This window comes from Saimiri boliviensis, chromosome 18, assembly GCF_048565385.1.
Source record: "Saimiri boliviensis isolate mSaiBol1 chromosome 18, mSaiBol1.pri, whole genome shotgun sequence".
Taxonomy (NCBI): domain Eukaryota; kingdom Metazoa; phylum Chordata; class Mammalia; order Primates; family Cebidae; genus Saimiri; species Saimiri boliviensis.
The window spans coordinates 16,154,603-16,181,120 of NC_133466.1; the positions used below are offsets into that span (position 1 = coordinate 16,154,603).

At 38.4% G+C, this 26,518-nt stretch overlaps 1 protein-coding gene, 1 long non-coding RNA gene and 1 pseudogene across 4 annotated transcripts in view; 1 reads left to right on the plus strand and 2 right to left on the minus strand.

Moving 5' to 3' along the window:
• Positions 1–407: 407 nt before the first annotated feature.
• On the minus strand, positions 408–14,873 carry HEMK2 (HemK methyltransferase 2, ETF1 glutamine and histone H4 lysine). Of its 2 annotated transcripts, XM_003927698.4 has the most exons (6): positions 14,716–14,873; positions 12,474–12,560; positions 11,635–11,725; positions 9,316–9,399; positions 6,293–6,434; positions 408–5,198 (listed from the first exon to the last, which is right to left on the minus strand). In XM_003927698.4, exons 1-6 carry the CDS (start codon positions 14,847–14,849, stop codon positions 5,092–5,094), a joined length of 645 nt encoding a protein of 214 aa, XP_003927747.2. In that variant the 5' UTR covers positions 14,850–14,873; the 3' UTR covers positions 408–5,091. The 2 variants fall into 2 exon arrangements, with proteins under 2 accessions (XP_003927747.2, XP_010336648.2); XM_010338346.3 differs by lacking the exon at positions 9,316–9,399.
• On the minus strand, positions 6,445–7,748 carry LOC141582060 (small ribosomal subunit protein eS4, X isoform-like; annotated as a pseudogene).
• Positions 14,874–25,058: 10,185 nt separating the features above from the next.
• LOC141582042 (uncharacterized) overlaps positions 25,059–26,518 on the plus strand; it is a 628,742-nt gene continuing 627,282 nt past the window's right edge. For both annotated transcript variants that reach the window (XR_012514892.1, XR_012514893.1), the window contains exon 1: positions 25,059–26,364. This is a non-coding gene — a long non-coding RNA (uncharacterized LOC141582042). The remainder of the gene's footprint in view (positions 26,365–26,518) is intronic.

Sequence of the window (26,518 nt, forward strand, 5' to 3'; positions counted from 1 at the left end):
TGTGGGCTGGACCATGCTAGCAGTTGCTAGAAACCCTTGACTTTCCTTCACTTGTTGACTCATCACTCCAACCTCTGCCTCTGTCTTCATATGGCATCCTCCCTGTGTCTCGGTTATTGTGTTCAGATTTTCCTGTTCTTATAAGGGCACAAATGATATTGGAGTTAGGGCCTACCCTAATCCAGCATGACCTTGTTTTAACTTGATTACATCTCAAAAGTTCCTAATTCCAAATAAGATTATATTCATAGGTTTCAGCTGGACATAAATTTTGATGAGGGGAAGCTACTCAGTCCAGTACAATCAACTATTAATGTAGCTGACGCAGGATATTTTGCTCCTTAGTTCAGTTAAATTTGAGTTCTTGTCACCCAGTGAAGAAAAATTAGGCATGCGTACACACTGAAAGATGAGAAGGGCAGAATTTATTTGTTTTGTTTTTTTTTGTTTGTTTTTTGAGACGGAGTTTCGCTCTTGTTACCCAGGCTGGAGTGCAATGGCACGATCTCGGCTCACCGCAACCTCCGCCTCCTGGGTTCAGGCAATTCTCCTGCCTCAGCCTCCTGAGTAGCTGGGATTACAGGCACGCACCACCATGCCCAGCTAATTTTTTGTATTTTTAGTAGAGATGGGATTTCACCATGTTGACCAGGATGGTCTCGATCTCTTGACCTCGTGATCCACCCGCCTCGGCCTCCCAAAGTGCTGGGATTACAGGCTTGAGCCACCATGCCCGGCAGAATTTATTAAGTGAAAGTTTCTACTTGGTAGTCAGGAACAATCACCCAGCCAGCATTGTAACTCCTTTGTCTATTGAGTTGGAGGCATGAGAAGCCCAAAGTGGCTGAGGAGCAGGCTTAAACTTTCAGTTCAATTAAATCATTAGTGAGTCATTTAGTGTAAAACATTCCACCCTGTGCAAGGTCTCCACAAAAAGCGGGGTCCTTCATGCAGGTTTTCCACCTCACAAATTGAATGCCAGGCCTCCCACAGGCGCTGAAGAGGCGTGGCTTCTTCCCTGCATAAGGCACAAATTCCTTGTGGCTCCATCCCATTCTTCCAGCGCATGTGCAGGTGCTTAGTCTAAGCCAGTCCACAGTGATTTATTTCCCTTATTGCACATGTGTTGAGAAACGGACTTTTCCGCAGTGGGCATGTTTAGGCCACCTGTGCACAACGACCTGGGCAAGGTGGAGCTTCTCTGGGGACTCTTCTCTATTTGCCCAGGAATGTGGCTGTCTCCCTTCTCTTTCATAGCTATCCTTTTTATAGACTGGTCTAATATATCTTTTAACAGTACTATAAGAAAGTGGCTTACATGATTATGGAGGCTAAGTGGTCCCATGATCTGTCATCTATTAGCTGGATACCCAGGAAGGCCTGTGGTATAATTCACTGTGAGTCCAAAGGCGTGAGGACGAGGGGAGCCAATGATGTAAATCTATGTGAGGGCAGGAGATGAGATGTCACAGCTCAAACAGTGAGGCAGGAAGAAAAAAAAGGGTGAATTCTTCCTTCCTCTGCTTTTTATTCTATTTAGACCCTCAACAAACTGGATGATGCCCACCCACCTTGGGGATGGCAATCTCCTTTACTGAGTCCCCAATTCAAATGCGAATCTTCTTTGTAAACACACTCAAGACACTCCAGAATAATGTTTAAACAGATATTTGGCACCCTGTGGCCTATTCAAGTTGACATATAAAATTAACCATCACGAGTCTGCCCTTGTCAATTTGGCACCTATACACATCTCCTTATACCATACTTAACTGCCACATAAAGATAATAACAAGGTCATAATTCCATCTAACGTGATTAACAATCCAGCATTCTACCCAAAACACACTAACCCATTTCCCAGAAGAGGAGGTAAAGTCTTCTTGTGATGTTTACTCTCTCTTTGATATCCCATAACTTAAATACTATGATATAAAATTAATCAAGGTTAAGCGTTGGAGCCAATTTAAAAAATTAACAATATTTAAACATTATGATATAAAATCAATGCATCTTATGTTACAGAAAAGGAAATGAGAAGAAAGTAAACAAAACTACACACACAAAATGTCATAGCAAAATATGGACGACATACGTTTGACAATCACAATCTGTGTTTCTGTGACTGGTTGTATGATCAAAGCTTGTATTTCTTCCACCTCTTATTCTGTATTCTCTTTGCCTTCAGCAAGTACCTCATCTGGTCGTGGTACTTACCCGGTGGTGACCCAAACCTTGATTTCTGAAAGGCCTGGGTCATTAGCACTTCTGTCTGGATTAGGCTGTAGTTTTCCACTGACCTTAATCACGGGGCATGGTAACACTAAGAGATGCCCTAAGGAATCTTGTGTATTCCTGACATACCTTTCCTTGCCACCACTGGGGCAGCAGTCCAGTTTCTACCTGGTAATCAGGAACAATCACCCAGCCAGAACTATAACTCCTTTGTCTATTGAGTTAGAGACATTAAGAAGCCCAAAGTGACTGAGGAGCAGTCTTAAACTTCCAATTCAATTAAATCATTATTGTGTCTCTTGGTGGAAAACATTCCACCCTATGTAAGACCTCTAGGCTAGCAGAGCATAAGTCATAGGAACAGGAAGCAAAAATTTTGCTAGTGGGTCAGTAGGACTAATGGTGTTCCTTGAAAATAGAATGGTGTCCCTTGATTTTGATCCCTTCTTTCCTGGACCTGTGAATCGCGGTCATAAGAGAAAGGCATCATATACTGGATGCTGATTCAGAGCACAGACAGCCTTCTAGAGAACCTTGTTCCAGTCCTACAAGGCACTGCTATATATAGCTGGTGCCAGTACTGTCTTCAAAATGCTATTCCACTGCTCTATGTAGGCAGTTGATTCAGGATAGTAGGGAACATGGTAAGACCAGTTAATTCCATGAGCATGGGCCCATTGCCACACTTTTGCTGCAAAGTGAGTTCCTTGCAATGCTGTGTGGAATACCGTGGTCTTAGATGAGGCATTCTGTAAGTCCATGGATGGTAGTTTTAGAAGCATCACATGAAGGGAAAGCGAATCTGTATCCAGATAAGTTCTATTTCAGTAAGGACAAAACTATCCCTTCAACAATGGAAGTGGATCAATGTAATTAACCTGCCACCAGGCAGCTGACTGATGACTGGGGAATGGTGTCACATCAAGGGCTCAGTGTTGGTCTTTTGCTGGCACACTGGGCACTCAGAGGTAGTCTTGGCCAGGTCAGCCTTGTGAATAGAAGTCTGTTGCTGAGCCCATGCATAACCTCCATCCTCGTCACCATGGCTACTTTGTTCATGAGACAATTGGGTAATGACGGGTGGCTGGAGAAAGAGGCCTACTGGTATCCACAGAATAGGTCATCTTGTCTACTTCATTAAAATCCTTCTTTGCTAACCCTTTGGTGAGCATTCACATGGGGCACAAATACCTTCACCCTTTTTGTCCATTCAGTGTCTAATCCACATACCTCATCCCCAAATTTGTCACCAGTTTTTCAGTTATGTTCAACTCCCTGACCATCCAACAAAACTATTGGCCACAGCCCATGAATTGGCATATAATTGACTATCTGGCCATCTTTCCTTGCAAGCAAAGTCAACAACCAGGGGGACTGCTCAAAGTTCTGTCCACTGGGAGGATTTCCCTTCATCACTGTCCTTAAAGATGGCCCAGAGATGAGCTGTGGTGCTGCAGCTGTTCACTTTTGGGTGGTGCCTACATATCATATAGAACCCTCTGTAAACCAGGCTGAAGTCTTCTCTTTCTGTCAGCTGATCATAGGGAAGTCCCCATGAAGCCACAGATGTAGGCTGAAAGAAAACGTTCTGTAGGGAGCCTAAGTGGGGACTATGGAAATTTGGGCTACTTCTTCATGTAACTTACTTGGGCCTTGAGGGCCTGCTCAGACCCAATCATGTATATACCATTTCCATCTGATGATGGGAGTGTTGCTGTGCATATCCAACTTTGTGTGTTGGTGGGCCAGATAATATCTAGTTCATGATGGGCAGCTCAGGTTGCATGGCAACTTGGTGACTCATAAAGTATCAGTCTCTACTAAGGCCTAATAGTGGGCCAAGAGCTGTTTCTCAAAAATAGACTACTTATTTGTGGGTAATAGCAGGGTTTTGCTCTAAAATCCTAAACCATGATTCACCTATAGAAACCTACCAGAAGCTTCAAACAGCATCCCTATCTGCCACTGCCACTTAAACACCACTGGATCTGCTGGATCATATGGTCCAAGTGGCAGAGCAACTTGTACAGCAGCCTGGACCTGTTGCACAGAATCTTCTTGTTCTGGGCCCTACTTTAAACTAGCAGCATTTTGAGTCATTTGGTAAATGAGCTGGAGTAACCTAATGAAATTGGAAAATGATGCCTCTAAAGCCAAAACAGGCCCACTAAGTATTGTGCCGCTTTTTTAGCTGTAGGAGCAGCAAGATGCAACTACTTATCCTTCACCATAGAGGAAATATCTCAACATGCTCCAAGTCACTGGATCCCTACCAATTTCACTAAGCTAGAAGGTCCTTGAATTTTAGTCATATTTATTTCCTACCCTCTGATGCCAATGTCTTTCTCCTATGTCTAGTGTAGTTTCTACTTCTTGCTCACTAGGTCCAGTCAGCATAATGTCATCAATATAACAAATCAGTGTAAATATTTTGTGGAAGGGAAAGGCAGTCGAGATCCCCATGAACTAAATTATGATGCAGAGTTGGAGAACTGACATATGCTGGAGATACGACAATTAAGGTGTATTGCTGGCCCTGCCTTCTGAAAGCAAACTGCCTTTATTGACTCATGAAAAAAAAAAAACATTTGCCAGGTCAATTCCATTGCCTAGTAAATAATGCTGAAATAAATATTTCATATGTAACTCTTGTATTTAAAATGCAAATTATAAATATACATATTTAATTGTACTTGTGCAAATAATTCTATAGAGAGTGAAAGGGAATGTTTCACCTTTGTACCTTGTTTTAATGAGAAATTTCTGGTAAAATTCCTTGTTAACTAATGGATGACGTCAGTTTCAAAATATGCTAAATGCCTTCAGTTTCCAGTGGCTCTGGGCACACATTGTATGCTAGGACCTGGTGAACTTGAGGACTGAAAGAGTTTCTTGGCCTGCTTGTCTAGAAAGTGCAGTGGTTCCTTGTAGACCTTTTGTCTTCATTATTTTCAAAATTTCTTCTAAAAAATCAAAAGGTAAAATCCATTAAGTCATTTGGCAGTGCGCATGATCATTAAGCAATTTAATAAGATGATAAACACAGATGATTTATAAGTTGTATTCACCTGACAAAACAATGTATATCAAATAAATGTCTATTAAATCTAACATGGTTTTCAGCTAGATGGGAGCACTTTGTATTTTCAAAGTGTTGCTGGTAATTGTAATCAGAATGAATGGCTTGCTTTGCAGTCATAGCCTACTTTAGGCCCAGCGGAAACATTAATTGTCTTTGTTGTTACAGCAAGTGATCAGTTTTTTTAGTTGCTTGGCTCCAGTCTCTGCCCCATATTTTTCTCTTTGGATGTCAAAAGCCAATGAGAGTGTGGAAAAACTGAATAGTGACATTGTACAATGAGAGCGAAAGTAGTAGCTTATTTCTTTCTTCCTTTTATAAATAAATAAAACTAAGAAGACTGAACTAAGAAAATGAAGAAAGAAAGAAAGAAGGAAAGAAAGAAAGAGGAAGGAAGGGAGGGAGGGAGAGAAGTAAGGAAGGAAAGAAAAAGAAAGAAATGCAAGCAAGAGAAAACTAGCAATCGTGATTTGAAAGGCTGAGGATTTCTAGTATAAGCTAAAAATCAAACTTGAGGTGTAAAGAAAAAGAAGAAAAATTACGGTAAATTTAGTTATAAAGCACTATGAAAACAAAGCTATAAAAATCTATACAATAAAATAGCTTTCATGATAAAACTCCAGACGAACTACAGAGTACAGCACATTGTCAAGGGCATTAAGACTAGAAGGTAGAGAGAAAATTCATACTACTGAGAGTGAGGTATTTGAAGAAAAAATTAGAGATTTTGGTACTTGAATATTTGGTTATACATGGGGAAAAGAGAAGACAAAACTTTTTAAAATCAGAAAAATTTACTTCTAAAAACCTCTTTTCTCTTTCAACATGAATTTATGTCTGTATTGGCTATTGTCAGTGATTAACTGTTTTAAGTGATTCATTAACATACCATGTTATCTTATAAATTATAGTGTTTTACATTAATAACTTTTGATTTCAGCAACATAAATAGTTAAACAATAAACTGGTCTGTATTACCTGGGTTGTTTTCTTTAATGGTAACTAAATAGAATAATCCTCTTGGTGAAAGGAGATCTGAAACCAGGGGAAAAAACCTGTCCATGACTTCCCGACCATTTCTGCCACCAGCCCAAGCTGCCTCTATTCCGTGACTTCCTACCTGTGAACAATTAGAAAGAATGTTTTCTTTTAACTCAAGTTTGATTTAGATCACAAACTGAATCTTTTTGACAAGTAATATCACCAAACAAGTATATATTTTGCATTTTACTGCTGACGAAGGAGCAGTAAAGTTGACAAGTTTCATCATTTTCTAGTGTGTAACCATGGATAAATTAGTAATCTTGTTTGTGAATTACTTTCCTCCTTTATCTGTAAAATTAGAAAATAAAATAGCTCCATATGTACAATCAGAAAAATAATTAAAAATATTTTCATCCACTGTTAGGAATGAATGAAGAAGTATATTTAAAGTTTTGAGAACACTGCCCTGCATATATCAAAGGTGGTAAGGTGGATACCCTTTCCTCGGGTAAGAGAAACCCATGGTTTGCTGCTCTTGCCAATAACAAAAACACTGGAAAGTCGAGTCGCAAAGCTGTTGGCATTGACATGTTTCATGTAAACCATGTCAAAAGATCCAGGGTGACTCTCTCTGTTGGTGATCACACCAATTCTTCCTAGGTTAGCACTTCCGGTCACCAAACACAGGTTATCACGTCAAACTTGATGAAATGAGTAATCTTGCCAGTCTCTAAATCAATCTGAATGGTATCATTCACCTTGATGAGGTGATCAGGGTAGCAGATGGTGTGAGCATCATGAGTCACCAGATGAGGGATTCCCTTTGAGTCCACAGAGATTTTTCTCACTTTGCACAACTTGTACTTGGCCTTCTCAGGTGTAATATGATGTACAGCAAAGTGACCCTTGGTGTCACAGATCAGACGGAAATTCTTTCCCTTCTTGTCAATGCTGATGACATCAACAAAGATTCTGAAGATTAAAGATCATGGCCAGATCATCTTCAATGTTTCAAAACCCTGTTTTTATGACTATATAAAATTTAGAAGTGAATCAAGGCTGGGTGTGGTGGCTCACACCTGTAATCCCAGCACGTTGGAAGGTCAAAGCAGGTGGATAACTTGAGGTCAGGAGTTCAAGACCAGCCTGGCCAACGTGATGAAACCCCATCTCTACTGGTAATTCATTCTTTTAAGGGCTATATAATATTTTCTGGGAGAAAAGTATTGCATCTTAGTTGGCTGTTAATGGGCATTCACTATGTCTATTTGCTTAATTTTTTTGACTCTAATTATTGCCACATCTATCATAAGCTTCTCAATACAATTTTCCACAAAGTGAATCATATTAGGAAATGTATCACTTCTTCTGTTTTTCTTTACGACTTTCCACCTGGAAACTTCCTTTTCCTGGCATTCTCTCTGCTTTTCTCCTGGGCTAAACTCCCCATTTGTGCTGTTGGCACAAATCAATAGCATCTTATTTCATGTTTCTGGATATATTAATAAGTATAGCCACAGCTTGTTATAAACACAAACTCTTATTATTTGTATATTATGTTTCCTGGATCTAATCTCTGAGTCTCTTTTACCTTTCTTAATTCTTCTCCGTATTTTCATGCTCTGTGCACTGAAATCTTTCTTTCACTGGGTTTCAAGATCACTGATTCAGGTCTTCACAGTGATCATATTCTTTTTTAATTTACTGCCTAATGTTTTAATGTATAAAACATATTTTGAAGCTCCAAGACATCTTTGCTATGTTGTATTTTGATCCTGCTTTCTAGCTAATTGTCCAGCTCATGAGAATATGATAGTTTTTCATGCCATTGGGACAGCAAAAAAGCCCAAGGCACTGCCTACACTTGATCATCTATATGTCCCAGCAGCTGTAATCTCCTTTCATTGATTAGTCTTCCCACCAGTTTGATAATGCTTTTCTAAAGAGCTTTATTAAGCTGCATTCCCCTCAACTGCTGTTCACCTTATGACTTCCTTGTCATATGAGTTCATACGGCAGCAGAGCAATAGTTTTTTCATTGTTTAACTGCCATCAGTAGCAATAGCAGTCAAATGAATCTTTCCCATCTTGGTATTGAGGTGAATGTAATGTTTACCAGCCTTGCCAGAGAATAATTATCAAAGAATAAAAAAAGCATAATAATGAAAGGAAAGCGAGTCTTAGCCCATTATTAAACTTTGACCATTCCTGGGAAAAGGTTAATGTTGTTTATCTCTTCATCACTGAGATTTAAAAAATTAATATTTCAAGATTATTTCTTTTCCCTATCTGAAATGAGAATTGGTTCCACTCCTCCACTTTTTAGAAATACCTGTGAAAGGAGGAAACCTGAAACTTTCAGAAGGAATTCCCATGTGAATTTAAGGTTGGTTAAAACATTTTTTTTTTTTTGAGATGGAGTCTCCCTCTGTCAGCCAGGCTGGAAAGCAGTGGCCAATCTTGGCTCACTGCAACCTCCATCTCCCAGGCTCAAGGAATTCTCCTGCCTCAGCCTCCCAAGTAGCAGGGATTACAGGTGTGTGCCACCAAGCCTGGCTAATTTTTGTAATTTTAGTAGAGACGGGGTTTCACCATGTTGGCCAGGATGGTCTTGAACTCTTGACCTCAGGTAATCTGCCTGCCTCAGCCTCCCAAAGTGTTGGGATTACAGGTGTGAACCACCACACCCAGCCAGTAAAAACATTTTGTTTTGCAAATTTTTTTATTCATGATAAAGGATATAATATATATGTACATATATAGTCAAATATATGAATATAAACTCCATGGCCTGATTTGAATGTGATTTTTAATGATAGATATCTATCATAGTTTGCATTTCCATCAAAGGTTCCTTTCCTAGGTCTATTAATAGGACCCAATTGCTGACAATTAGGAGTAAAATCAGAGTAGTCTGTGAGAGCAGCAGCTGACTGATATCATAGAATGACATTCATTTGATTTTACAAACAAAATAATTGAAAATATTAATAATTAAATTTTGTTGTATGCTTTACCTCTTCAGGCGGAGTCACTACATAGGGGGGATTAAACACCAGAAGATCAACTTTTTCCTTCAATCTTGGTAGCAAGCCTTTGACCTAAATGTATTCAATAGTGAGAATTTTACATTAAACTCTGAATTAAATAATTGACAAATCAATCTTTAAAAATCATCTCCCATGTTTTTGGGAAAATAATGTGTTGGGGCTGCACTTGTAGAGAGAAATGAAGTTAAGTATTTTTACATTTTCACTCAAATAATATATGCAATTAAATAAAAATATGAAAATTATTTATCAGAATGAATATAAAAAAGCCTGTACTCAACAGCATATATATTTATACTCTGGGTTCACTTTTAGAAGATGAAATAAGGAAGCAAACTCTAATTCTGTATAATCCATATAGACCTGAATACAAGTTTACAAGTCTATTTGCTAACATTTTCACAATTTTCCCATGTCTCTATAGATACCTACTATAATTTACTGGATATTGTTCTATAATTTCTTCTATCCCTGGTGTTTCACCATTCTATCAAAAACACTTAATACTAATTACGGACACATTAAAGATATTTTTAGGCCAGGCATGGTGGCTCATGCCTGTAATCACAGCACTCTGGGAGGCTGAGGTGGGCAGCTCACCTGAGGTCAAGAGTTTGAGACCATCCTGGCCAACCATGGACAACATGATGAAACCCAGTCTCTACTAAAAATACAAAAACTAGCCAGGCGCAGTGGTGGGTGCCTGTAATCCTGGGAGGCTGAGGCAGGAGAACTGCTTAAACACAGGAGTCAGAGGTTGCAGTAAGCCGAGATTTTGCCACTACACTTCAGCCTGTGTGACAGAGTGAGACTCAAAAAAAAAAAAAAGAAAGAAAGAAATTTTTAAAATAAAAAAAATCACCCCATTAGTCTCATGTAAATCACTGGAGTACCTGTCATGATTCTCTAGTTTTTATTAGCAGTAACAACTTCTAATAATATGAAAATAATTTCTTATCTCTTTGGTGTAATTCCTTCTAAGGTACAAAATCATTTGTAAATTAAAAACAAAAACAGAAAAGCTAGCTACCCTCATAAGAAAAGTGCAGGTTAAGGAACACAGAAGTATTTTGTATTTCATATGTCTACCTGATGCATGCTATTATTATTTTTGCCTATAAAAAGGTATTTCACACTATAAATTAAAAACCCACAAATTTAAAATTACCTTATCAATATAACGTAAAATATTTTAACAACTGCCACTTGAAAATGTGTGATGTTAACTTCTTAAAATAATGGTTGTGCAGTTGTAATTTGTTGTTTTTACCTACTGAGGACCCACTGCCCCTTTCTTCTGATTTAATTTCCTTGACTTTTGTTAGGGAAGCTCTATCTCCCATCATTCTTGATCTAAGTGGCCTGAGCAGGGTTTATCCCAACCCAGCTCCTGGGATGGGACTATGAGCCAGGTTGAAGCCAATCATCTCCATATTCAAATCTCCTTTGGCCATTGCAAAAGGTTAAGAGATAGGCACATAACCCAAGTTGATCCAAATAATACTCATCTGGGGCCTCTTCTAGAGTAACTGAATAGAAAGGGATTCTTTCCTTGGGAAGTTGCTGAGAAATAAGATACAGAGATGCAAACATCTTGTTACCATGAAGGGAAAGAATGCCTAGGAATAGAACCACCAGAGAGAATTTCAGAGATAAGAAAAAGATGCCTACAACAGTATTTAAGTTCCTGGAAGTAGCTGTGCTGAAGCCATCATTTTCTTTTCTTTTCTTTTTTTTTTTTTTGAGACAAGGCCTTGTTCTGTCCCCCAGGCTGTAGTGCAGAGGCATGATCATGGCTCATGGCAGCCTCGACTTCCCAGGCTCAGGCGATCCTCCCACCTCAGCCTCCCACGTAGCTGGCACCACAGGTGTGAGCAACCACACCCAGGTATTTTTTTTAATTTTTATTTTTTGTAGAAATGAGGCCTTACCATATTGTACATGCTGGTCTTGAACTCCTGGGCTCAAGCAATTGTCCTGCCTTGGCATCCTAGAGTGCTGGGATTAAAGGCATGAGCCGTTACACCTGGACTAACTTTTAAAATTTAAGTCAGTTTGAACCGGGTTCACTGTCACTTCTGATAAAGGAGGCCTGATCCATATAAGTTAATATAAATTCCTTTTGAATTGTGGAAAAGATGGATTACATCGATGAAGAATTTACATTGTATGGGGTATACTTTTTAGTGGGTCAAAAGTTAATTACTTACCAAAGTTTCTTTGTCCTAAAACATCATTACCTTATTTGAAAATAAAATTATTATTGGACAAAGATTAATAGCTTACCAAATCTGTAATAACTGGTTGAATGTGGACTCTGTTACAGCGTGCTGTCTCTAGGGTACAAGCTGCTGCCTCAGGGTTGATATCAGTACACCTATAAACAGAAATGGAAGGAAACTATATCCTATGTCCACAAGGCAAATCTGTTACTGAATAATTTCAAGGAATGTTCCATTAATTCTACACAGAACAGATTTAGAAAAAAAAATAGAATGCTTTCAATAATGGCAAAGAAAAAGAGAACAAGGATTTGTTCAATTGATGAAAAAGACTGTTATACTGATACAATGTCCAAGAGTAGAAGAATGCAGATACATGCACACACATCTGAAGGAATTTATGAAATTCTGATACATCCAATGAAGGAGTACTATGCAGTCACCAAAAATGAAATTGAAAAGGAATTTTTGAAAGGAAAATGTTTATGAGACAAAATTAAATTAAAAACATAGGAAATGGAAAAAAAAAAGAAGGAAACACAGTTGGACCATGTATGGTAAAATTTATAGGTCATTTTAATTTTCTTCTTTATACTTTTCTATATCCTCTAATTTTTCTATAAATAAATTTAAGCAACTTTAAATTTCTTATGATTATCAAATTATTTACCTAAGAAATCAAATTTAGAGATGATCTAAAATTATGCTGCTTCTATAATTATGCAGTACGATGGAGGAGTTTGAAACATGAAGTAATAATCTTTAGAGAAGCATAATTTGTAATCTGGGTTCTTACTACACTTAAATACTATAAGATACATAGTGTTTACTTAAAAATTATTTCATTCGAGTTATCATAGTTAACCTGTCAGTGGAAGATCTAGATGAATATGATGTACTTACACGTACAAAGCCTGAGGACCTATCATAGAGGCTAGGAATGCAGATACTACACCAGACCCTGCCCCTACTTCCAGGCATATTTCCACTCTAAAAAAATAAATAAATAAATATTAGTACAGTAGAATCAAAATACTCTTAACAGAAAACTCTCATGCTAATTTTATTTCTAGCATGTATATTTCTCTAGCATCATCACTCACTTGCAAATATACAAAAGCAGAAAGGAAATTTATAAACTCTGACAACTACTTTATACTTAATATTGCATAACTCAAAATTACTAATATTTTGAGTATGTAATATATATTAAGTTCATAAAAGTTATATATTACCAAACACAGCTTTCAACAAATCATTATATTAAAAAGTACTGAAAAATGTTAATCTAGGCTTGGAAATATTAATATGAAAGACAAAATTCCTTCACACAAGAAGCTCTTAGCTTAGTATTTCCTAAAATGATAGGGTATTATTACACAATGTATTTTTGAAAAAAGTGCCTCTATCTTTTAATACCTAACATAGAGCCATTAGTATATCCTAGAGAATTAAAATGTACCCCAATAACAGACTTAGAGCAGGACAAAAATTCCTTTTCTGTACAGCTATATGCTAATTGGGAAAATAGTATCTGCTGATCTTCAAATGTTAACCATCTTAGAATGCTGTTAACTATAAAATCCTCATTCTATTGTACTTTATCTTTCCATTAAATTTATTTTCTTGACTATCATCTTGGAAGTTGTTTCTTTTTTAGAGACAGGCTCTTGCTCTGTTACCTAGGCTAGAGTGCAGTGGTGCCACCATAGCTAACCGCAGCCTTTAACTCCTGGGCTCAAGTGATCCTCCCACCTCAACTTCCCAAGTAGTTAGGACAACCACAGTGCCAGGCCTCTATAATGTTACACATGCATCAAAAGCATAAATTATCCCCATTACAAGATCAGCTTGATGGCATTTAGGGAAATTTTTATCGCTAAACTTCCCAAACAACTACCCAGCAACAAGCTCCAGAGGTTTTAAACTTTTGGAACCAGTCTACACATCTGACAAGTCTTTAATAGGTGGTAGTAAGGTCTGTGAATCTCACCAGGTGGCTTCTCTTTGAAAATAACTATCGTGGTCTCATAAATAATTAGAATTCCAGGACTAGAAATAACCCAAGACTTTATAACAAAATCGGCTCCTTTTACAGCATATTTTGCAGTGCAATTTGTGCTTGTAAATCTTTCTGGGCTATCTTGAGGAAAAAAGACAAGTTATAAAACAGTACTGTTCCACTCTGTATTCCAGTAAATCCAAAAGTTCCATCATCTACAGTGAAAGACTAGTTTAATAAGAGCTGGGGCATTTTATACGTGGAAAAATATGACCAAATTTAAGACGGATAAATAAATACAATATAGATCTTTGAAACCTGACAGCTGTTTGTTCCATCCTGAGAAAATCCAGTTCAAATCTTATCTTCAAACAAATCTTAACTCAAATTCCTTGGATTTAAAAATCACAACGTCAGTATTCATTCTTTCTGCTATTAATTTAAAATCGATGGCGATCACTTCAACAAATCCATTTAAATAGTTGTAAAGTGCTAGGGTAGACTATTACCTGCTAGCAGCATGTAACTTTTTAAATTTTTTTGGTAACAATTAAATGAAAAATTCCTCAGTATCACTAGCCACACCTCAAGTGCTCTGTAGCCACATGTGAGGACTGGCTGGTGATAGAATATGCTATTCAATGGGTTTAAAAATATTTCCCCACTCCAGTAACATAACTTTCTTTCATGTTTGGGTCCTACCATTGCTAGAGGGTGCTTTCTATGTGCTGAGTAACTCAAATAATACCACGCAATTTCAATATTTAATGCTTTAAAAATCAATATAAATAAGCAATGTTTTCAGAACATTTTGTTTCCAAACGTGTTATACTACCGCTTCTCTCAGGGACTTGTGCTCTTCAGATTAACAGGTGACAGGAGAAGGTACGTCTTTGCGTGGTAAGCAGTCAGGGAGCTCGAGACCAGAGCGGCTCCCTGGCAAAGGAGATGTGTCCTCGGCACACTCATTACTTGTATCTACAGGAAAATACTCAATTACAGCGTCCTGCTGTCAATCATCTGCAAGTGGACCCCGCCTCCTCCGGCTCAGGGCGGCGACAGTCACCGTCCCGGCCCTCCGCCACCGCCACTTCTTCAGAACGCCCCAGACCTCTCCCGTCAGAGCCCCATCCCTCCTCGCACCCCGCCAGCTCGGCAGCCGCTGCCTCGAGCACGTCCAAAAGCAGGAACGTGTCCTCCGCGGGCTCGTACACGTCGCTGAAGGCGCCGCGGCCCACGTGTCCGTGCAACGGCGTGGGGAAGCTCAGGGCTGCCATCTTCCTGCAGTGCGTCCCACGAGCTCGCGCATGCGCACGCCTTCGGGCACAGGCCTAGGAAGGGGGGTGGGGTTCCGGGCGACCAGTGTGTTCTTGAGTCTTCATTCTAAATTTGTCTGTGGACCTCCTTGAAATTTCTAAGTAGACAGTTGTATAATCTGTGACCATTGACATTTGCTTTCTTTTTCTGAACACTTAAATTTTATTCTGTGAACTAGAACCTGATAGTGTGCATTCTGAGTTGTTTTTGACTAAGGTGAATGTTCTTTCTTCATTCTAATGATGTTTGGAAATACTGTTTTATTCCTAGTTTACAAGGCTTTGAAAAAATATATAACAAATTTTACTTTGTCAGCTGAACTTTAAGCTTTACACTATACAGATGAAGACTTTTCTCATTTGATTGTTTACTGTGCTTTGTAAATTGACTTTCTGATGAATCATGAATGCACTCTTTATAAACCTCACTCAAGCAAGATGATGTGGTTTAATACACTGCTGAATTTCGGAGGTTAATAATCTGGCTCTGATTTTTTTTTATCACGGTTATGCTATCCTCGTTTTATTAGTTAGGACACTGTTTCTGGAACATTAGGTAGAAAACCGTAAAACTGGCTGGGCTTGGTACCTTTTGAATGGATGGATCTTTGATGTTTTGGAACATCTTCTGCAAGTTATTAGACTATTCAGGTATTTGCATTCTTTTTGAGTCGATTTCTGGTTTGTTTCACAATGAAACATTTTTACAGCTAGTTTTTTACATTTGAGAAATAAAAATACAGAAAAGTATTTGGGTCACAAATTTAATTTAATTTAATTTAATTTAATTAATTAATTTATTTGGAGACAGACTCTCATTCTATCCCCACAGGTTGGAGTTCAGTGGCGATCTCGGCTCACTGCAGCCTCTGCTTCCCAGGTTCAAGCAATTCTCCTGCCTCAGTCTCCCGAGTAGCAACTGCCTCCACACCGGGCTCATTTTTGTATTTTTAATAGAGACGGTGTTTCCCTATGTTGGCCAGACCGCTCTCAAACTCCTGACCTCAGGTGATCCGCCTGCCCCGGTCTCCCAAAGTGCTGGGATTACAGGCGTGAGCCTGTAATGTGCCCAGGCCAGGTTACAAATTTTAAAACCCTGAGTTTTAAACCCAGAAATGACAGTATTTTATCATGTTTTCTCAAAATATGTTTTAAATACAAGAACTAAAATATTACAAATGAAATCAGTGTTCTTTCTCTACTTGTTTATTTTAAATTGGTCTCATTGCTAATGTTAGGAATGTGTTCATTTGTTTCTTTCTTTGTAAATTATTCATTTTTCTTATTTTACCTTAAGTTTTGCCTTTATTTTGTGAAAGCTGATAAATATTTTAATAGGGCAAATAGTTCTACATAATTTATTGTGAAAAAGCAGCCTTTTCTAGCACCCAACATCCAATTTCTCATGTCTCATTCTTCGGAGGACCACCTTCAACTTTTATCTGTTTCTTTCGTCATTCATTTCCATATCTCTGTATACTAAGCTTATAATAGTACTTCATTTTTAAACATTAAGGATTATCTATAGAGTTCCTATGAGTGAAAGTAAGAATAATTCTCCTGTCTCTAATAAACAAGTACAGTTGCCAGTCCCCTGCTCACTTTCTTCACAACCATGGTACCATGGTTTTAAAAAAAATTTCTTGGCTGGGCACGGTGGCTCCAGCACTTTGGGAGGCCAAGAAGAGTGGATCACTTGAGGTCAAGAGTTCAAGACCTGCTTGGTCAACATGGTGAAACCCCATCTCCACTAAAAATACAAAAATTAGCCTGGTGTAGTGGCAGGTGCCTATAATCCCAGCTACTCAGGAAGCTGAGGCACAAGAATTGCTTGAACCTGGGAGGTGGAGGTTACAGTTAGCCGAGATCACACCACTGTACTCCAACCTGGATAACAGATGGAGACTCTAACTAAAAAAGAAAAAATTGTATTGTGATTTTAAAAGCATTATTTTGCTTATATAAATGCTACTGAAATCTGACCCATGTGTTACACCAGTTAAGTTTGCTTTCTTGCACAACTTTTTGCTCTTCCTGGAAGTTAATTATCTACTGTATTAGTTACTTGGGCTGCCATAACAAATTACCACAAACTGGGTAAACAAATAAGAAAATTTATTCTTACTGGTCCTGTAGATTAGAAGTCTGAAATGAAGGTGTTGGCAGGACCGTGCCCCTTGATGAAGGGAAGAATCCTTCTTTTGGTCTTTCAGCTTCTGGTGGTTTCTAGCAATCCCTGGCCACCTTTGCCTTGTGGCAGCAGACCTCCCAGCGCTCCTTCATCTTTCTTTGGCTTTCTCTCCTGTGTCTTTGTGTCTCCAGGGCTTTCTCTCCTTGTAAGGACACCAGTCATTGCATTTAGGAGTCACCACACACACATTTTTCTCAGTGTTGCCAGTGGTCAGTGTCACATCTTCTCCTAATAAAAATACAAATTCTGGCATGCTTTTATTCAGGAGCTACCCTAAACACAGTGACTGGTGTCCTTACAAGGAGAGAAAATGGTAGTAGAGACGGTGGCACAAAAGGGTGGTAGTAGTGGTAGAGAAGGTGGTTAGGACTTCAGAATATCTCTTTAGGAAATACAACTCAACTCACAACATCTAGTAATAGCTACTTTTTCATTTGCTCGGTTTTGTAATATACCACCAATCAGCCTCAAAGTCTTTTCCAATTGTTACCACCCCCTCTCCACCAATACATTTAAAGACATTGAGCATTTTGATGATTTCTATCTAATTAGGCACCAAAACATGTTTCTGGTATTTATTTCTTGGTTTTGCTTATTCTTTTCCACTTTATCTTCAGGGTGGCTCTTTGTGATAACAAGATGGCTGCAACTTCACATCCTCACACCACCAAATTCAAGAGTCTTTTAGTTGTTTGCAACAAGTCCTGCCATTTTCTCTTTCTTATTGGCCCCAAATGAGTCGTGTGCTCATGTGTGAATCAACCCTGTGGCTAAGGAGATGAAATGATATGCCCCACTCAGGGCTGGGGCTCACTTTAACTGCATAGCCAGAATGGTATTTCCAAAGAAAAACTGTGTTGCTGGTATGGATGTCAGGCAATAAACACACAATTTCTGCTACATGGAAATTTCTCATGTAAGTATTGGTAATTTTTTTTCCAGTTTATTATTATCTTTTGGTTGTATTTACAGTATTTCCACCAGATATTAACAGTTTTTTTTTCAGATACTAACCCTTTTTTGATGGAAATACTTATTCAATCTACTTTTTTTTGTTTGTTTCTCATTCTTGTATTGTGGTTAGAAATATCTTTCTCACTCTCTGTCACTGAAAAGAAAGTTTATTTTCTCATTTCAAACTATAGACTTTAGTAATTAGGTTTACCTTATTAATTCGATTTTTAGGTCTTCTAGAGTCCTGTTTATTTTATATCTACTTGATCTTTATGGTCTGAATAAGATCTATTAACTTTTTATAGTAATTATAATAAATGTCTTTTCTTATTAGAGTGTTTACTTATATTTCTTGATAGCTTTTGGTTATTTGAATTTCAATTTTATGCCAGTTGGAGTGTTGATATTCATGATTGATACATGCTGACTGAAGATTATGCCTACTATAAAATATTTGTCTTTGTCTTTTTATTGTGTATTCAGCCTTGCCTGAAATTAAGGACACAATCTGGCATTCTTTTTGTTCCCATTTTCCTAATCTACCTTTGTCTTTCTTTCACTGTTAGTCACACTTAAACTTTGAAACGCACACACACACACACACACACACACACACACACACATTTTTCTCAGTGTTGCCATTGGTCAGCATCACATCTTCTCCTAATAATGATACAAATTCTGGCATGCTTTGCTTTTTTTTTCCAGTGTCCCCTAACCGCCCCCCCGTGTTTAGATCATCTGAAAATTTTGGAGATACTTATTAATTTTTAAAAACAACTAACAGTGATTTAATTTAACTACATATGTTATTTTATTCTTTAATATTTTTAGAGATGGGTTCTTGTTAAGTTGCCTAGGCTGGTCTCGAACTCTTTGCCTCAACGGATCCTCCCACTGCAGGTTCCCAAGTCTCCTGAATTATGGGCATGAGCCTGGCTTAAAAAAAAAAAAAAAAAACTACATATATTTTAGTAGTTCTCTGATGCACACTTTTATAGTATACCATATTTTTTTCTTATGACTTACCTTTAGTTGGCATACATCCTCTGCTAATTGTTTCCAGGAGTAACATCCCAAATGTCTTTATTTCAGTCCTCAACCTAAAAAACAGTTTTTGTATATTAAGGATTCTAGGTAGAAAATAATTTTCCCTCATAACTTTGAAGATAACTCTCCAGTGTCTTCCTGACATTCAATGTTGCTGATGATCAGATGGGATAGTTCCCTTGACTCCCTTTGTGGGTAGGAACTGGCGTGGCTTGTTTCACTCAGCTTGCTGCTGGCCACTTCTTGCCAGAGGGAGCACAATGAGTGTGGGAACCGGAGGGAATGAACACTGGAACTGGCTGGTCACTCCCCTGTGGCGAGAGTAGGTTCTGTGCAAGCCCCAGAGCAGCATCCAAGCCCCTTCCCTCTCTGAACCCGGGTTCTTGTCTGGTGTCCAGGAAGAATCAGGTCACACGAACACATTGAAGGGTAGTGTTTGCGGAGTAATTTATTAGACAATGAAAATGGCTCTCAGATGGGAAGCAGGATGGGGAGTTGGAAAAGGAATGGTCCAGGAAGAAGATGATCTTTCCCTGAGCTGCACAGTCTGAAGTTAGCCGCCTCTGTAGTCCCTGACACTCAGCTGCTTCTCTGCTCACCACTCAACCACTTGTATCCCCGCTGCTCAGGGGCTTGTGTTGTTCTGCCAGCTGAAGTCTTTCTATGGGCACAGGATAGGGGTGTGGCGGGCCAAAAAGGCAACTTTTGGGTGGAAAAACGAGGTCAGCTGCTTTCACTTAGGGCCAAGTTCCTAGCTTAAGGGTGAGGTTTAGCCGGGAGCCCAACCCTTCTGTATCAATGAGATATCATGCCAATTCAGTCTTATTCGTTTGTCGATTATTTATTTATTTAACCCTGGAAGTGTTTATTTTTGGTCTTCTGAAAGTCTCATAGTAGACGTATATGTGTAATGGTTAATTTTATGCGTCGACTTGATTGGGCCACATCACTCAGCTATGTGGTCAAACAAACATTATTCTGGATGTTTTAGTGAAAGTGTTTTTAGATGAATTTAACATTCAAATTAGTGAACTTTAAAGCAGATTTCACTCTATAATGTGAGAGGGGCTCATCTAATCACTTCGAGGTCTAGGTAGAACAAAAGTATGACTTTCCCCGAGCAGGAGGGAATTCTGCAGCAGATGGCCTTTGGGTTTGAACTGCAGCATTGGCTTTTCCTGGGCCTCTATCCTGCTGCCCCCCCTGAAGATCTTGAGACTTGTCAGCCTCCATAATCACCTTAGCCAATCCCTGAAAAGAAATCTCTTTCTGTATATGCACACATCCTGTTGGTTCTGTCTCTCTGGAGAACACTGACTAATAAACACGTATATGCATACATATATTTTAAACTCCTGTGCTCAAGCAATTCTCCTATCTTGGCCTCCAAAGGTGTTAGCATTACAGGCGTGAGCCACTGCACCCAGCCCATAGATCATTTTAAAGGCATCTTCAAGAATGGTTCTAAAGTTTTACAACCATATAATTTGTTCAAATTGTTTTTTATTTCTCTAAAGCCTCAAGGTTGACCAACACTTAAAACACTATGACAGAATAGGAGAAAATATTTGCCAAAGTCATATCTGATAAAGAACAGCTATTCAAAACATGTAAAGTATTAGAACTCAACAATAAGAAAAGGAACAACCTCATTAAAAAACAGGCAAAAGACGTGGACAGACACCTCACCAAAGAAGAGATGTGGATGGCAAATATGCATGTGTAAGGATGATGCAAATAATATGGCATTAGAAAATTGCAAATTAAAGCCACACTGAGATATTGTTACACACTTATTATAATGGCCAAAATCTAAAACACTGACAACAAATGCTGATGAGAATGTGTAATAAGAACTCTCATTCATTGCTGATGGGAATGCAAAATGGTACAGCTACTTTGGAAGACAGCTGGGCAATTTCTTACAAAACCAAACATACTTTTACCATACATTCCAACAATAGCATTCTTTGGTATTTACTCAAACGAGTTGAAAATATGTGTCTACACAAAAACCTGCATATTCATATTTATAACAGCTTTGTTCATAACTGCCAAAATTTGGACGCAATCAAGATGTCCTTCTTTAGGTGAATGGGTAAATAAACTGTGGTACATCCAGAAGATAGAACATTATTTGAAACTAAAAAGAAATAAACTATCAAGCCACAAAAAGACACGGGGAAAACTTAAATGCATATTGCTAAGTGAAAGAAGCCAATCTTAAAAGGCTATATAGTATACTATTCAAACTATATGACATTCTGGAAAATGCAAAGCTATAGAGGCAGTAAAAAGAACAGTCCTTGCCAGGGGTTAAGGAGGAGTGAGATATAAGTAGGTGGAGCATAGAGGATTTTTTAGAACAGTGAAATGATTGTTTATAATACTATAATTTTTTAGATACATATCATTATACATTTTTCCAAAGCCATAGAATAGACAACATCAAGAATGAACACTAATGTAAGCTATGGATTTTGGGTGATAAACATGTATAAATGTAGGTTTGTTGATTGTAACAAATGTACCACTCTCATATATGGCGGTGATAGTTGGGGAGGCTGTGTGTGTGTCAGGGATTGCAGGATATCGATGGGAACTTTCTGTACTTTGTATTCAGTTTTGATGTGAACCTAAAACTTCTCTAAATGATAAATTTTATTTTGAAAAACTCTATGATACACTGAAACTTTGTGTCCTTATTGGGTAATACTTAGAAGTATAATTTTATTAAAATTATATGTAAAAGTAGAGTCAAAACATATGCATGTTTTGATGAGATATCTTCTATGATTACTATTATCATACTTATTATTATCTGACTTAGAAATCCTCAGTAGACATTATAAATTTAGAGATCAGCAATGTTTATATTGAAAAAAAGACATATACTTAATAAAATTGCCTCTTGTTCTTTTGATGTTACTGTGGTTAAGAGTCTTGTGCTATAATGATTTCAGTTAAAAATAGTAAAAAGAATCTCTTCAATATTGTAGTGGACTCTGCACAGCTAATGCAACAAGAGGCGTGGTTACCTGCCGTACAGCTTTGTTTATATCAGCCAGCTGAAATGTCAAGATGGTTCCTAATCCACTGGATAATTTCACAATCCTTCTCTTAATTTGGTTGCTTTGGACACATTCTATCCTGGAAACAAAATCTAGGCTTCATAATACATTAGGAAATAATAGATTCATGCTCTTTTTTCCAGCTGGTACTGGTAGAGTTTACACATTTACTCCTGCTCCATAGGAACAGCTGCTTAAAAAGCTGAAGTGTGCATTTAATTCCATTGCATTGGCACAATAGAAAGTCACGTAAAAGAGAGAGACTCTCTCAGCTTCTCCATATTTGGGAAATTAATTCTTTTAAGTGCTTTACAAAAAATCTCTACAGGTGGTCAGATCCTATGAACTTAGGACCAGAAATGACCTCATCACCTTCAGCTGGTCTAAAAGTTGTCTTTGGCTGCTGCACACTTCACAACATCTTGTTAATTATGATTGTTTTTCCTAGTTATAAGTCCTTCTGGATAAATTTTTATAAAGCATTTATTTTTATCACTTACATAACTACATAAAATATTTTCATTGGTGTCAAAATGTCATGTTGCCAAACAGATTCCATTTCAATTTCTAGAAATTATTGGAAAGTTATTACCCGCATTTTAATGGCACCCTTGCTGTAGTATGAAATCATGATTTACTGAAATTCACAAGAATCGTAATTACACTGCGTTTATCCGGAATAAAGCACTAGAACAGTTACTTTTTGGCCATCTTGCCCATTAATTACTATGCTTGCACTTTCTCTTTTTTATTTTTATTTTTTATTTTATTGCGTTTTAGGTTTTGTGGTACATGTGAAGAAATGCAGGATTGTTGCATAGGTACATACATGGCAATGTGGTTTGCTGCCTTCCTCCCCTTCACCTGTATCTGGCATTTCTCCCCATGCCATCTCTCCCCAACTGCCCACCCCCTACTGTCCCTCCCCTATTTCCCCCCCAAACAGACCCCACTGTGTGATGCTCCCCTCCCTGTGTCCATGTGTTCTCATTGTTCAACACCCACCTGTGAGTGAGAACATGCGGTGTTTGATTTTCTGTTCTTCTGTCAGTTTGCTGAGAATGATGGTTTCCAGGTTCATCCATGTCCCTACAAAGGATATGAACTCATCGTTTTTTATGGCTGCATAGTATTCCATGGTGTATATGTGCCACATGTTCCCTGTCCAGTGTATCATTGATGGGCATTTGGGTTGGTTCCAGGTCTTTGCTACTGTAAACAGTGCTGCAGTGAACATTGCTCTTTCTCATTAGACAATGAATGCAATTTAGTGCTTTTCTAGAATTGAGTTTTCATGAAAGCAGTGATTATATATACTCATCATCTACGTTTCTTTTCGGCACAGTGCTATTTTAGTTCAAGAATTGGTAAGTGAGTCTTCCCCCTGGCTTGTAAAACTATACCCTATTTAGTACTATTTCAAGGAAAGTAAAACTATTTTAAAAAGTAAAATTAGGCAAGAAAGTCATCCTGCTAGCTAGGCATTTGGTTTCTCCTTAGAGATGTTACTTAAGAAAACTCAGTCTCCCTAGACATCATTTCAAAAATATAATTGTTAAGCTACAGAGCTACAGTTTTGGGTAGAAAATTCCCTTTGAGGGTTGCGCATCGAACGCATATTTAGAGAACCTGAGAAACGAGCTTTCAGCAGTAATCATATTTACTCTTCTCCCCACAGCCTGGAGCATCTGTAGGAAGCCACGAGGAAAGCCAGAGGATGAGAAAAGATGATCGAGTTTGCCAGATTAGGTCCATCGCCCTGAACCCCTTTTTTGCCTAGGTGCTGCATATTCTGTGCTATGGACTGAATTACAACCCTGTAAAATTCATATTTTGAAGCTTTAACCCCCAATGTCATGGTATTTGTAGATGGGACCTTTGGGAGATAATTAAGTTTAGATGACGCCACGCCCTCATGATGGGATTAGTACTCTTAAAAGAAGCGACATCAGAGAGCTTGCTGTGTCTCTCTTTCTGCCACTGTGAGGACATAGTGAGAAGGCGGCCATCTGCAAGCCAGAAAGAGGGGTGTAGCTCTGACCATGCTGGTGTCTTAATCTCAGACTTCCAGCCTCCACGCTGTGGAAATAAACGTCTGTGGTTTAAGCCACCCAGTCTATGGTATTGTGTTATGGCAGCCTGAGCTGAGGAATAGAAATGGTCCTCAACCTAACAATGGTTCCACTTAAGCTTTTTTTTGACTTTCTGATGGTGCAAAAGTGAAAAGCATTCAGTAGAAACTGTAATTTGAGTACGCATATAGTCATCTTAGCCATCTGTCTTTTTACTTTCAGTATAATATTCAAAAAATTACATGAGATATTCAACACTTTATTATAAAATACGCTTTGTGTTAGGTAATGTTGCCCATCTCTGCTAATGTAAGTATTTTGAGCACATTTCAAGAAGGTTAGGCTAAACTATGATAATCTGTAGATTCGGTATATTAAATGCGTTTTAAACAATATATTTTCAATTTATAACTAGTTTATTGTGACATAACCTCACCACAAGTCAAAGTGCATCTGTCCATTCTCCTAGGACAAGAGACTTGGAGGCTGAGCACACAGGGATGGTGCAACCTCAGATGCTGGCCCAGGCAGTTTGGGAACACATGTTTTCAAACTGGAATTGTTGCCTCAATTTTCTCTTTCAGTGTGTAAATAGAACCTCCAAATAAGGTTAAATTGAAGAGAAGGCATTAAAGGGCAGTATTCGAGTGGTATCAATGAACAGTTTGTAAGTAAAATTACCTGTTTGCTTTCACTGATTTGCTAAGTAAGGGAAATTTAAAAAGTACTCGTTATTCTTAAGAAAGTTAAATTATGATTTAAGTTATGGTACATTTTGAACTGGGCACTGTGCCTTCCTTATAATATTCTTATTGAATATTTGTTGATTTAAGATTTTTTACTTCATCACATATATTTAGCAAAGAGTAAATTCTTCTAAAAGAGTTTCTCAAATCTTTGTAAGAAATTACACTCCGTGCTAAATGTGGTACTAATTACTTGAGTGTGAAGGTGAAGATTTTCCCTGGCAAATTTGGAACAGCAGCTTAAAAAATAGGTAACATACAGCTAAAGAGTCTTTTTTCCAGATTCAGCTCATATGCCTACTCTCTTGACTTTCCCTAAGCATATATATTTAAATTGAAGAAACTGTGACATTCACTCACTAAACACAAATGCCAAGCATGTGTCTAACATTTATTCTACATGTTAATTTTTATGAAATATTGCTTGAAATAAAGAGTCACCCAGGACAAGGGTCCAGAATCCCCGGACCATGGACCGGTATTACTTTGTGGCCTGTTAATAACTGGGCGGGACAGCAGGAGGTGAGTGGCAGGTGAATGGGCATTACTGTCTGAGCTCCGCCTCCTGTCAGATCTGCGGCGGCGTTAGATTCTCATAAGAGCATGAACCCTGTGGTGAATTGTGCATGCGAGGGATATAGGTGGTGTGCTCCTTATGAGATTCTAATTAATCCCTGATGATTTGAAGTGGAACAGTTTTGTCCTGAAACTATCCCCTCCACCTCCTGAGCATGGAAAAATTGTCTTTCAGGAAACTGGTCCTTGGTGCTAAAAAGGCTGGGGACCACTGATCTAGGGCATAGCTAGTTTTTGCCATAGCTATAACTATAGATGTGACAAAATCTCACCTGTACATCTGAGCTGAGCATGTGAGACTATTTCACTGTGGTAGACAGTTCTGTCTGTTGTGACCCTCCAAAGATATTCACATCCTAATCCCCAGAACCTGTGAATATGATACCTTAGGCAAAAGAGTTTGCACACCTGATTAAGATAAGGATCTTGATATGGGGAGGGTGTCCTGGATTAACCAGGTGGGTTCAATGTTATCAGAAGGCTCCTCCTATGAGGGAGGAAGAGAGTCAGAAGTAAGATAGAAGTATGATGTTTGAGGAGGGGGGGGGGGAGAGAGAGAGAGAGAGAGAGAGAGAATGAGGAATGAGAGAGAGACAGATGGGGAGACAGAGAGAGATGGAGAGACAGACAGACACAGAGAGAGAGAGAGTTGATGATATGCTGCTGGTTTTGTTTTGAAGGCCGATGAAGGGGCCCTGAGCCAAGGAATACAGGCCACCTCTAGAAATTGGAAAAGGCATGGAAATGGATTCCCCCCAGCGCATCCAGAGGAACGCAGCCGTGCCAACCCATTTTAGACTTCTGATCTCCTGAACTGTAAGATATTCAATATGTGTTGTTTTAAGCCAATAAATTTGTGATAATTTGTTATAGTAGCAGTAGGAGATGAATACAGCAAATCAACAGATTTTATTTTCTTAAGGAATTTATTTTCTTAACTAATATCAATTTAAAAGCAATTTAAACTTTA

Excerpts from the sequence above, each read along its gene's own strand:
- HEMK2 (XM_003927698.4), bottom strand. The coding sequence starts at position 14,849 with ATGGCAGCCCTGAGCTTCCCCACGCCGTTGCACGGACACGTGGGCCGC. Across the intron at positions 12,561-14,715 it reads GCGGCTGCCGAGCTGGCGGG|AGTGGAAATATGCCTGGAAG; the intron begins GTGCGAGGAGGG and ends TTATTTTTTTAG. Across the intron at positions 6,435-9,315 it reads TAGTGACTCCGCCTGAAGAG|GTAGGAAGTCACGGAATAGA; the intron begins GTAAAGCATACA and ends AATTGTTCACAG.